This window comes from Dicentrarchus labrax, unplaced genomic scaffold (genome assembly GCF_905237075.1).
Source record: "Dicentrarchus labrax unplaced genomic scaffold, dlabrax2021, whole genome shotgun sequence".
Taxonomy (NCBI): domain Eukaryota; kingdom Metazoa; phylum Chordata; class Actinopteri; family Moronidae; genus Dicentrarchus; species Dicentrarchus labrax.
In genome coordinates this window covers 24,082,566-24,096,605 of record NW_026136718.1, presented here as the reverse complement: position 1 = coordinate 24,096,605, position 14,040 = coordinate 24,082,566, and the positions used below count along the sequence as shown (strand labels likewise).

The 14,040-nt window shown below is 41.2% G+C and overlaps 1 protein-coding gene across 1 annotated transcript; it reads left to right on the top strand.

Moving 5' to 3' along the window:
• Positions 1-12,385: 12,385 nt before the first annotated feature.
• LOC127349933 (putative claudin-24) lies at positions 12,386-14,040 on the top strand. Its single transcript, XM_051376027.1, has one exon. It carries the CDS (start codon positions 12,872-12,874, stop codon positions 13,529-13,531), a length of 660 nt encoding a protein of 219 aa, XP_051231987.1. The 5' UTR covers positions 12,386-12,871; the 3' UTR covers positions 13,532-14,040.

Sequence of the window (14,040 nt, the reverse complement as noted above, 5' to 3'; positions counted from 1 at the left end):
ATCACTGTTGGCTAGTAGAAACAAATTGTTTGCTTTGTACAGTTATATCTCTTGTTGGCTAAAATCAACACCAATAGTTAGAATCATGGATCACGTTAGCTGGTTAAGTAATTTTGCAAGCTAACATTAGCCAACTAACATATCTACTCAGAGAGTATTTTGCGAGCCAAAACAGTAGCGAGCAAGCTAGCTAATGTTAGCCAGCTAACTGCAATCCAGCCACACTGACTGACGCTGTCCAGTAGCGGACGCCCCCCTAACGCCAGCCGGCAAAGTAACTGGCAAATGGCGAGCCCAGAGAGTCCGATTTAAGCTTACCGACAGTATTTTGCAATTCATCCACGTTAGCAAACAAGCTAACGGTAGTCAGTTAAAACCACGGTATCGTTTCACAAGCACTGCAGTTAGCTTTTATTATAATCCCCATTTCTACTTCTGTAACAGATTACGGTTTCATTACAGATTTCACACATTTGACAACAGTTTACTACAGTATTCCTTTAACTGTAGCATTAACTGGTTAGCTTGCCACAATATGCTGTGACAATGTCCGTGTCCGAAATCACTCATTACTCACTATATAGGCCGTTGAATGGTGAGCATTTAATTTTGTGTTGCGGTCCGAATGTGTAGTGAGAATTATATATCCAACAATGCATTGTGAAAAGTAGCGTACAACCCATGGTCACTAACCAAACACAATAATACCATCATGCGCTGTGTTGAAGGAAAAATGGCAGACGGACTGGAGAAGATACAAATGTACGTCATTTTCGGCTCAACTTGCGATGATATATTAAAGTTTGTTTGAACAGTTTCTTTCACATTTAAAGTGAATTTAATGTGTACGGCACAAATCACGGCTAGTGAGCCAGCTTGCTAACGTTAGTATGCCTCTTACGTACAGTAAATTCCCATTGGCGCTGCTAAGATAAAACTAGATAGACTACAAAGAGAAATATTGATAGTCGATTCATTTTAATCTCTTTAGGGACTGACAACAATGTGGAGATAGACCACCTCTTCTCTAGCGAGCGGTTTCCTCTGCTGCCATCTCTGTGGCCACAAAAATATAACCATGACAGGAACTCCATACAATTCATCTATTGTAGGTAAATGTAAAGATGATTTATAAAGAGTTTTTGAGTATTTTAGTATAGTTTGTTTTTCCTTGAGACAAATTCATTAGTTGTGGTGTAAAAAAATATGGTTTAATATGATGTTAATGTGAGCAGAGCAGCACTTCACAACACAAATGGCCCCAACGTACTCCGTATTGATTAAACTCCAGGTGAAATGAAAAATTGCTTTTTAACCCCTTACATGCTTAATCCTCAGTCATATTGTACCCCTATTTAACAATGTATGCCACAAACAATTACAACTCTATTTCTTTGTATTATTAAATGAAAATCCACTCATTTTGCCTTCCTGTAAAACAAAATGTGATGTGTGCTTACATAAGCATTAACTAACAAATTTCACCCAATAATGAAATTCACCTGTCAATCAGTCTTCAACTGTTAGTAACACAGAGCGAAGATGAATTAGTTAGCATGCTACCAGAGCCGAGTGTTTCACAGTGTTTTCATCAGCTTCACTGATTACTGTACAAAAACAACTAAACTTTATCACTTGTACAAAAGCACAACTTTCTCAGTGATTTAGGTGAAACTCGATCATATTTAATGGAGAAAATATTGTCTGGTTTTTCCTCTGATGTCTTCCGGCTGCTCTGCCTCAACTCCACTAATGTAGCTGCCATTAGCATCCAACTGAACGCTCAGCAGCCTCACAGTGAACACCATAGATATATATACTGACTAGATGTCGCCAGAGAATGTCTAATAAGGAGAGAAGTTCCACTCTCGGTAAACTTCCGGGTTCTAAACTGTTGCAGTTCCACTCTGGCTCCATATGAGGGCGCTCACAGGATGAGTGCAGAATGAATGGCGGTCTATGGAGCTCTACCCCTCAAAATCCACTTTTCTCAGGATATAATTTTTTGTCTAGTAATTTGAATGTTGCATTTGAAAGGGGATGCAAAGAAATTACACATTGCTGGGTGTTAGATTTTTTAGAGTCACTTATTTGCTTCAAAAAGTCTTTTAAAATGTCAATGACGTCATACACATCGTACGGCCAGAGATACTGCTTTACGGCAAGCCTTGAGTCACTTTGTGCTTCCGCGCTCTGCACTTCCTTTTCTCTCGAGGCATCGACAACACAGCTGACACAGGTTAGGCTCTCCCTGTCAATACACGTGCTAGAAACAGTTTTTGTTTTGCTGTTTTAAACACCAAGCCGAAATATTCATATTCCCGCTTCGGATGCCACAATGCCATCAAGCAGGATCTCTGGTCGTAATCAGTCCTTCCCTGACCAATCAGCGTTCATTAGCAGAATGCTAGCGTGTTATGGGCGACAACAACTCAACCTGTAAGAAATCGAAAGGACATACACTGAACAAAATTATAAACTCAACACTTTTGTTTTTGCCCCCATTCATCATGAGCTGAACTCAAAGATCTAAGACTTTCTCGATGTACACAAAAGGCCTATTTCTCTCAAATATTGTTCACAAATCTGTCAAAATCTGTGTTAGTGAGCACTTCTCCTTTGCCAAGATAATCCATCCACCTCACAGGTGTGGCATATCAAGAAGCTGATCAGACAGCATGAGTATTGCACAGGTGTGCCTTAGGCTGGCCACAATAAAAGGCCACTTGAAAATGTGCACTTTCACTGTATTGGTGGGGTCCGGGGGGGTCGGGTCGGGTGGGGGGGGGTCCAGAAAACCAGTCAGTATCTGGTGTGACCACCATTTGCCTCACGCAGTGCAACACATCTCCTTTGCATAGAGTTGATCAGGTTGTTGATTGTGGCCTGTGGAATGTTGGTCCACTCTTCTTCAATGGCTGTGCGAAGTTGCTGGATATTGGCAGGACCTGGAACAAGCTGTCGTATACGCCGATCCAGAGCATCCCAAACATGCTCAATGGGTGACATGTCCGGTGAGTATGCTGGTCATGCAAGAACTGGGATGTTTTCAGCTTCCAGGAATTGTGTACAGATCCATGCAACATGGGGCCGTGCATTATCATGCTGCAACATGAGGTGATGGTCGTGGATGAATGGCACAACAATGGGCCTCAGGATCTCGTCATGGTATCTCTGTGCATTCAAAATGCCAACAATAAAATGCACCTGTGATCGTTGTCCATAACACACGCCTGCCCATACCATAACCCCACCGCCACCATGGGCCACTCAATCCACAACATTGACATCAGCAAACCGCTCACCCACACGACGCCATACACGCTGTCTGCCATCTGTCCTGTACAGTGAAAATCGGGATTCATCCGTAAAGAGAACACCTCTCCAAAGGGACAGACACAGTCGAATGTGAGCATTTGCCCACTCAAGTCGGTTACGACGATGAACTGCAGTCAGGTTGAGACCCCGATGAGGATGACGAGCATGCAGATGAGCTTCCCTGAGACAGTTCTTGACAGTTTGTGCAGAAATTCTTTGGTTATGCAAACCGATTGTTGCAGCAGCTGTCCGGCTGGCTGGTCTCAGACGATCTTGGAGGTGAACATCTTGGATGCGGAGGTCCTGGGCTGGTGGGGTTACACGTGGTCTGCGGTTGTGAGGGCGGTTGGATGTACTGCCAAATTCTCTGAAACGCCTTTGGAGACGGCTTTTGGTAGAGAAATGAACATTCAATTCACGGGCAACAGCTCTGGTGGACATTCTTGCAGTCAGCATGCCAATTGCACTCTCCCTCAAAACTTGCGACATCTGTGGCATTGTGCTGTGTGAACTGCACAGTTTCGAGTGGCCTCTTATTGTGGCCAGCCTAAGGCACACCTGTGCAATACCTATGCTGTCTGATTAGCATTTTGATATGCCACACCTGTGAGGTGGATGGATTATCTCGGCAAAGGAGAAGTGCTCACTGACACAGATTTTGACAAATTTGTGAACAATATCTGAGAGAAATAGGCCTTTTGTGTACATCGAGAAAGTCTTAGATCTTTGAGTTCAGCTCATGATGAATGGGGGCAAAAACAAAAGTGTTGTGTTCATAATTTTGTTCAGTGTAAGTACTCATTCATTCAAATTTCGACCTATAACCCATGTTGAACTTGCAAAAACTACAATCAAATCTGATTTTTCTCAACGACAATCAGGTGAAAGAGACAAATTTAGCCATCTGGCTCAATAGACTCCCATTCATTTGGCACTCATGGGCGATCGCCCCCAGTGGAACTCTGGTGGAACTGCAACCAAAATTCGGTACTATGGGACCTAATAGGGAGTGGCGAGGCTCTCCGTAGACGGCTCTGGTTTTATAGTTTTATAGTATTTTAATCTTAATGTTAATATTTCCTGTGTCACAACCATGATACGTCAACACTGAAATTGAAATTGTTTAGAATTTTTAGATTATTTTACTGTCCTGAAGTGGGTTCTGTTAGCATCTAGCATCAAGCTATTAACAAAGTGGCTGCTACATAAACTCCATTTGTTTTGTGATTAAAATGGCTATTATGTCAAAAACGTCAGATGTCAACTTCGTCAGATTTTTTGTCTGACAGTGGTGACAGGTGAATGACAGAGTTGACATTCAATGGGAAGACATCTTGTTTTTGTGTTTAGTCAAATATAGAAATAGATTATGAGTTTATCTAGTAATATATAAGTACTAGATATGTGACATCAGCATTTTCAGCTTTTTTGTTGCTTTTGTGAATTGATATTTTTCAACTATCAGGGTTTAGTTGAAGAAACACAGGGCTCAAGGAACATACTGGTGAGGGTACATAGTGTGTCATGTCTAGTCTGCCTCTCTAGTATGGGAAAATTTGATTAAAAATATTGAAGGTGTTCTTCTTGTGTGTTTTAGTCCAGCATGGCTAGGCAACATCTGTCACTGGAGGAACGTAGAAGGAGGAACAGAGAATTAAAAGAAGAGTTTCTAAGACAAGCAAGACAAAGATGGAGACAGAGTTAGGGAAGGAAAAAAAACGCGAATAAAGGATTTGAGTGAAAGAGAACAGAGGAAAAGGAGAAAGAATTGGAGGCATAGCCAGAGAGAATCAAGAAAGCGAAGACAGCCTCAACCAGCATCCCTAACACCCCCAGAGAGAGAAATGGAGCAGGAGGACAACCACAAAGGTCTAGAAGGAGTTCATACAAAGATAGTGGCAGACCACGTTAACTCTGGAGACCTCCTTGCAGTGATCTATGACCTGGTGGTTGGCAAACGTCATCGGGGTAGATTCAGAACACCAAGATGTTAAGGTGGAATTCTTCCATCCTCATGGGCCAAGTACACAGTTTCATCTGAAACGAGGAGCAAAGGATGTGTGCTTCATTCCATTTCAAAACATCCTGGTACAGCTGACTGAGCCATCAACTCCAAGTCGTGTAAGCAGCACAAGAGATATATTTCACCTCTCACCTGAGGTGATGGACAAACTAGAGAGGGAGCACCTTGGGTTCCTGATGTTTCAGTAGAGCAGTATGTTATGTAAGTGTAAGCAAATTGCTTCATCTACACATTTTGTTGTTTTGCAACATTGTATTCAGATAGTATTCTTATTGTTATGATTTTAAGAAAAATCAACTTTTAGAGTTTTAAAAGTGACTTTGCACTGCAGACTGTTCTGATATTTGTATACACACTTGATAAGCCAATGTGAATAAAGTGTTTATAAACAACATAGTCATTGTTTGTTTTAATGTTTTAAAATACGGGTATTTGATTGGTTTCATGTATTTGAGAGCTTAAGTATAGATAAAACAACTACAAATTTAGGTTTTTGTCACCACGTCAGATATGGGTCAACTCCGTCAGATCAATATTTTGTTAATATTTCAGTATGATATTTGATATTTGTGAGGACTTTTTTGGTCAGAAGTGTAAATGCACTCTGTCTACTAACATGACAATGCATTTTGAAATCTTAAACACATTTTGAGTGATGTTTAAGGTAGAAGTTATTACTTAGTTATTATTATTATTATACAGTCCAATAAAGAAACACAGATGAAAATCGTTATAGTATAAAAATATATACATATTGAAAGTAATGTTTTTGAGGGCTCTGACAGCCTTGGTGAAAATGTGCTTTTGTTATACTTTTTATATGTCTGGCACAATGTGAGTGAAAATTAATTTGTGTTTTTTTGTGTCTGACGGTGTTGACATATTAGTAAAACGTGTAAAATGCACGGCAAAAAGCACATTTTGTTAAAAAAGAGAAAGGTTGGGAGGTTGTATCAAAGCAGAGCACAGTAGCTGAGTACATGGTAGATACATGCATGTAGTTAACTTTATCTGAGTTTAAGGGTTTTTTTTCAACTTTTAATCCTGTTTTGTCCCACTTCTCAAGAATCATCTGCCTAAAATTCTGCTGTGTACTAGTTAGGTGGCAAACAACTTAGTAACTTATTCATACTTTATTCTTACAGTAAGGTACAATAGGTACAATATTACACGTTTTACTCCCTATTTATCTGACAGATATAATAACAGTTCACTTTTAAAGCTGTCATACTGTACAGAGAAATGTATGTACTTAAAAATAGTATATTGAGATTAACAGTATGTAGAGTAGTTCAAATGTGCTCCAAAACATTGATGTAACATTAAGCTGCTTGGATATTAACTTTGAAACAAGTAGCCAATAATATAATATAATTATTATATGAGTATTATTATATCCAAACAACAGACATAGGCGATATTCGATGAAAGCAGTGCGAATTATCAATCCATAGAGTAACAGCAGACCACATGACAAGGACAAACAAATAAAGAGGGAAACTAGAGAACAGCTTCACCGCAACAAACATCAACAAAGAGCAACAGAGCAACAGCAGCATTACGGTAGGAGAGGCAACAGGACAGAATAGCAGCATAAATAAACTGACAGACATGAAGCATCCAGCCTAGTGCTGCAGTTTCATACTTTATGGCACCGACCGAATAGCGTCGATCCAAACATTTGCCGCTGGATTTCGATAAGCAGGTTGAGTAGAGAGTTTCTCCAGCTGCTCCCAGGTCTCTGAACAGCTTCATCATTGGAAATGAGTAGCTACTTGTACCATAATGTAAAATACATTTTATTTTTGTTCAAATAACTTGGTGTAAAATTGGTATTAAAATAATAGGCTATCGTTCAGGAACGGTATTAAAGTCAAAATATCGGGATCGTACCTGTAAGTGGTAAGTTTGAATGAATAAATCATTTTATAGATGAGACATATATTTGCATGCTTGATCAGAAGGTTATATTTTTCCAGTATATGACAGTGGTGAACTACTAGGTTTCATATGGTTTGTATAGTGATTCTAGTGGCCTCAAGGTTGAACTACGCAGACCTCTTTTACAATATAATGCTCGATTAGCATTTACGTACCAAAGTATTCCGTTCGCGCGTGCGTCAGCGCGTGCGTGCACGTGCATGTGTGTGTGCATACGTGTATAGAACATAGAACGTTCTGGAGTTCCGTGCCTTTGATCGTGACATTCTATATCACTTTGAGGAGGAACACTGCTCTACAGGCACTTCATCAACTCAGTGAACAGAACTGAGAGTTAGATCCACAGAGAAAGTACCAGATTGTTCTCAGATCATTAAATTACAGACCAACATGGACAACAAGGTAAGAACAGATAGCTTTAAATCACACACACACACACACACACACACACACACACACACACACACACTCACAAGTTGAGCTTGATGGCTTCAGGGAGAAAGTTTTCAACTCCCATCAGTTCACCTTTTGATGAAACACTCAGCTGCTGGTCAGCTCTGATGTTATTTAAGATTTAAGTGATAATGAATTGTTAATGAACAGTTCTGTTGGGGAGATGATGGAAGTTAATTAGTGTGTGAGACTGTGATACAATAACATCTTAAAATGCACCAAGCCCCAGATTTCTATGTGGTCTGTCTGAATGCTGACAGCTTTAATTGGTTTGTCAATTACCAAGTACCATAACTATTTTGAATAACATGTAGATTTATTTTATAGTCCCCTCTCCAAGAGAAGTGTGTAAAGATTACTGGTTGCTGAAACCCGATTGTTTGTCTTTCTAGATTTCATCATGTGAGGCAGTGAACGTGAGCTACAGCGATTTGGATGTGCCACTGTTTACATCCGAGAACTTTGCACCAGTGTTCACCTCATTCATACTTCAAATCACAAAAGAGTAAGTCAGAGTTACATGTTAAACACCAGAAGAAATTATATATATTCGTACATATATGTATACACACACTGTTTAAATGTTTGTTTTTCTAACCATTCCTATTCTTCTCTTCCAGCCAGTGGATGTTGGTGGGAGCTGGCAAAATGGATGTAGACATGATAGTTCTACTATCTGACATGTGCCGTGAGATCGTAGAGTCGCTCAGCTTCTTGGTCTTGCAATCTGTGGCACCTCAGATTGAAAGCGGGATGTGTGACCAGACTGCCCAGGACGATGACACTTCCATCACAAGGTAAGTCCAAAGCTTCCAGCCTACACTTGTATGTAGTATTTAGTAACCTTGGGATTATTAGAGTCCAGAATAAAGTAAATGATGAATGCTGTTTCTTTAAATATTTTCCAACAGATCCAAGTTTAAATCATCAGCTTCCAGGGCTGATTTATGTGATTTGTTTAGATAAAGAGTTCTGAAAAATATTTTAATGTGAGTGCCCAGAGCAGATCAGTGGACTAATGTGTGACTGTTTCTCTTCTTTAAGGAACAAGGTTAAAACTTCATTCTGGGGTTGTACTTGTCACAGTGTGACAAAGTATGATATCATACTCAGCCTTGGGAATTTGCTTCACTTTAATTTGTGTGAGGTAATGGGAGTCAAGCAGGAAAGGTCTGATGAATCTGATATACTAAATTGTTTAGTAGCAGCACAAGTGACGGAGAGGGTGAACCGTGAACTGGCTGCAATCAGAGGGTCAACCTCTTCCACGCGGGCAAAGTCTGATGGGTCGGAAACATCCAAACTATCTCCAACCGAAGACATGGTTTTCTATGTCTTCCATGTATTGAGGTCCTTGATCCTTACAGGCATTGAGCCGCCTGAGGATGAAGGATCTCTTTACAGTCTTTCCTCTGAGTGTCTTCCAGTCGAGGTGACAAACGATGAGGATGACGAGGATGACGAGGATGACGAGGATGACGAGTCTCGTGAAGAAGGTTCCGGTCCAGACGAGGCGTCGGATGTTGAGGAGTGTAGTGCAGAGGAAGCTGAACCGATCTGCTCTGTATCAGAGCAGGAAAGATCAGCCGTCTCAGGTGGGCAGAGTGTTAAGTGTTCTGCTAGTCCTGCAGAGAAGTTACCACAGAGAGAAAATACGTTCTTTCTCATTGTGTTTCTGAGCAAACTTCTGGACCACATCGCTCACTGCACCAAGACCTCCATATCCGACCTGGACTTTGATGGGCTGTTGGAACGTCTGAGAGAGGCTGCGGGAGAGATAAATCCCACTGTCCCACAGTCTGTTGGAAATGTCCACATTCCCATCTACAAGGAACTTTGTCACGAGTTTGGATCTGCAAAGCTGCTGCAGGCTGCCGTAGTGTCCAGGGATGTGGCTTTTGAAGAAGCTGTTGCCAGGACATTAAAAGCGCAGCTGCACAAGTCCTCGGAAAAAGCCGGCAGCTTTGTAACCAAAGTGAGGAGGTTTTTGGCCAGGAGGACAAGCAAAGTTGTTCCAGCCTGTGTGAACACATCGGTGTCTCACAGCGAAGTCAACCACCTGGAGAATGGATCACCACCACAGAGGAAACAGAAGCGCCCCGCCATTATGAGGATGTTCTCTTCCCTCGCCAGGATTCTGAGGAAGCCATTCGCATGTTGAACACGCAAGTATCCTGCACCCAGTCTTTTCACCTAGTAATTTCTTTATCATTTGGTATTCATCTTGAAAAACTGGGAATGAATACCAAATGAAACTCTTACAAAGGATGTGTCAGATGGTGTTTGAGGAAGTTCAAGATAGACTGACAAAGCTGGAGTTTGTGAGCTTCAGCTCTACTGTCAGATGAGTCTGGTACGACCTAATAAAGACCTCATTAAAGCTAGGGTAGGTACACGTTGGAGAAACTAGCAAGGGGCAGTTAGATGACTTTCCAGCGCAGTACCTACCTTAGCTTTAAGATTAAAAGAACACATCCTTTTTAAGAGTGAAGGCAGCACGGTGGCTCAGTGTGGCCTCACAGGAAAAGGTTGAAGGTTGGCTTTACAGCCTCTGCCCTTTCTGTGTGGAGTTTGTATGTTCTCCCCGTGTTGACGTGGGTTTTCTCCGGGGTCTCCGGTTTCCTCCCACATTCCAAACACATGCAGCTCAATTGGAAACACTAAATTATCCACACATTTGCATTTGATTCTTAATGTAGACTTTAATAAATTTGGCTAAATATTAAAGGTCTTGTTATAATGTTTTATATGTAGTAGAATAAGAGTCAGTGTACTTTCTCTAGAACATTTGTCAAGGTGAAGGTCAGTCTGTCTGCAGTAAATCTAATCGACCACTAGGTGGTTCACATTGTGACACACACTGACTTACAGGTGCACACAGACACAGGTGGGACTCAACTAAAGTACATTTCTCACCTGAAGAGAACATCAGGTGTTCTCTCTTGTCTCAAAAAATTAAGTCAATATTGCAAGAGATACTGGTCAGTCTTGAAAAACACAATGTCAGAGGGAGACAAAATACAGAATACACAAAAGTAATGATAATCAAGGTTACCATGTTAAAAATACACAAAGGTATATCAGTGTGTGTGTGTGTGTGTGTGTGTGCTAAGAAGCTGTTATCGGGCTAAAATCATCCTGTTGATTCTCATTTAGCAAATGTAGATGAAGTTATGTTGAATAACTGTTTGATTTTATTTTGAAATGAAGGCAAACTGAGTAAAGATTTTAAACCAGATCATCATTCATAAGAATTTTTCAGTGCGTATCATGTGATTGCATGTACATGAATAAGGGTTGTTGAGAATCCTCCCAGCATGCACTGGAGCAATCGATTAACAAGTGTCATAAAAAAGGTCTATTATCAAACCAAGAAGAAGCCTGAAGGATCCAGGTTCTTTTTGGGACAATTATTTTGTAGTTGTTTAATTAATTGCAGAGTTCTTCTCTTGCTCACAATGTACACATTAATTAAGCTAAAGAAACTGAAGCTGACACTGTATTATTACCTTACTGTCAATGATTATTACCTGATCTTGAGGCCCCGTCCTGTGAAGGGGCTTAAAATCCAGTTTTAAGGCTTTTATTATTTCAATGTATGTTGTGCGTACACTGTCAGTCTTTATAAATAAATATGTGTTTAATCAAAGTAGCAGAAACAACTAATTACTAATTAATATATAATGTACCTTTATTGATCCCCCATAGGGGAAATTCAGTTTAACACAGCAGACCAGAGAATAAAATTATAGGTAAACAATAAAAACTATCACACATGCACTACATGTGTTTCTATGTGTCTTGTCTGGATTCAGTTTTATTTTACATATTTTTTTTAGCTAATCCAGGAGCTTTGCTGACCTCTGCCTGTGACCAGTAGGAACTGCAACAACACTGATAAAACATATTTCCTCATAGTTTTCCTCAGGTTTCTGGGGCTGTGACTGAAATTCAAGAGGAATTTTACAGTAAGGGGGATTTCTGTTGCCAAACAGGTCCAGTGCATCCTCCCTGACTGTGTCACTGACGTGGACTGTCCATGCAGAGCGCAGTCAGCTGAAAGTTTTATTCTCCAGTGGAAGAGGAGTTGGGGATTTTATCTGTGCGTTTCTGTTTGAGTGTTTGTTTGTGGTTTTGCTGTGTGTGTTTACGGCTGGGAAGAATTTTCTCACATTGATCTATTGCCACCTACGACCATTTCCCACAGGCTGGTAGTGTTCATATGAGAGCACACAATAAGCTGCACTGTTGTTTCTGTTTCAGTCACATGCAGCGAAGAGCCTGACTGTGACTGACTTATGAATTCTAAAAAAATGTGATGTGTTATTATCAACTAGATATACTGTATGTATCATCATTAATACAGCTCACTATCCATGGAGCAGAATTTATTTTCCTTGCATAATTTTATTACATGGATAATAAATGATTTTATTTCCTCAGGCAGATTGCCTTCATAATACATTAATAAAAGTTGTTTATGACTATAAACAGTTTACAAGATGAGCACTTTGAGGACAGTATTGACTGCTGTAAAAAGGAGATCTAATCTTGCTCACACAGATCTAAAACTGGTCATTTTACAGTATCTCTAGAGGCAGCCCCGTTTAAGAGCAGCTTATCTTTGCATGGCATTTGTAAATAAGAACTTGCCTTTGCTGTTTTAAGGCCAATGGACATTTGTTTGCTTATTTATACAGTGACATTTCTGTCCCTCTGAGGACACACAGGATGAATAAAAATGGACATCAGGGAGTTAATTTATGACATGAAAATGCACAATATAATATCCTGTCTACATTTAATGTCATCCCTTGTGGCCTGCTATTGAGACCTCTGCCTCTGCTGCCCATTGGCACAGCAGCCGGAGCAGGAGGACCGCAAAGGGGAGGGCCGAACGGGCCCCCTCTCTTCCCTGCAACAGAAGATGTGTGCTCCTCTGAGTGGGAACTGTTTGTGCAAGAGCTCCAAGTCCAGAGCCTCAGCGGTCAACTCTAATTGTCAGGTGTTGTGAGCAGCTCCTGTCCCGACTGGACGTCCGCAGGCCTCTCCATCTGAAGTGCAGCCTCAGAAGAAGAACTCTTGTGGCTCTGTCAAGTGTGGAGGCCAGAGCGAGATAGAGAGAGAGAGGGAAAGATGGACACGTGCGCCTGCGCTTTGGAGTTGCTGGGGATGCTGGTGTATGTTGGAGCATGGCTGTGCGCTCTCGCCACCACTATCTTACCACAGTGGCTGACCATGTCCACTGCGCTGCTGCCGGTAGAGAGCTACGAGCTGGGCCTGTGGGAGACATGCGTCGTCCAGGATGTCGGAGGCATGGAGTGCAGAGCTTATGACAGCCTGCTGGGCCTTTCCAGTGACCTCAAGCTGGCCCGTATTCTCATGTGTGCCTCCCTCGCTGTGGGCATGCTGGGAATGCTGGTGGCCATACCTGGACTTTACCTGGTCAACAGCTGTAGAGAGCACGGAGGCTACCGAACCAAGAGGACTTTAACCATCATAGGAGGGGTGCTGGGGGTGATTTCTGGAGTGCTGTGTTTGATCCCTGTTTCCTACATGGCCCATTTAGCAGTGATGCATTTCTTTGACGATAAAGTACCTGACGTGGTGCCACGATGGGAGTTTGGTGATGCCCTGTTCTGCGGCTGGGCCGGAGGATTTCTTCTCATAGTGGCCGGGCTCCTTCTGGTCACCTCCTGCATATGTTCACGGGTGGAGCCTCAGCCTGTGCTGCAGCGGCGATACCAGGTCATGAGTACAGATGTTTCCTTCAGGAAGCGCTCAGAGTACGTTTAAGGGACAAATGATTCAAATTAAAAGATTACCTTCATAGAGACCGACAAACACAACACAATCACCTGTAGAACTGCACTTCAAACTGCTTTGAAATAATTATGTAAATATCTGGATTTATATAAAAGGCAACATCCTGTGTAAGGGTTGCTTTATCGGTTGTGGATTTTGATTGTTGCAGCTGTTTTTAATGACTCTAGTACACAACCCAACAGTTCAGTTTAAAAGAACCTGCTGTGACCAGTAAAAAGTGAATGTTTTTTAAATACATGTTTTATAAAATGCTTTATTTTCAATATTCTGAGGCGCTTTCTCTTATCAGTGCCAACAAAGAAGAAAATACTGTTTCAAGTCTGTTTAACAAGACACCTTAGCTTTTAAAATGCTGTGATTGTAAGTTATTCTTCATACTAAAACATTGTAAAAGCACAAATTATTCCTGGCCTGGCTGCTTATGTGCTGTATTGTGCAGCACATTCAGATGATTCACATAAAGAATTATTGAAATTCTA

What these genes read in the sequence shown, in the direction of transcription:
- LOC127349933 (XM_051376027.1), top strand. Translation starts at nt 12,872, where the DNA reads ATGGACACGTGCGCCTGCGCTTTGGAGTTGCTGGGGATGCTGGTGTAT.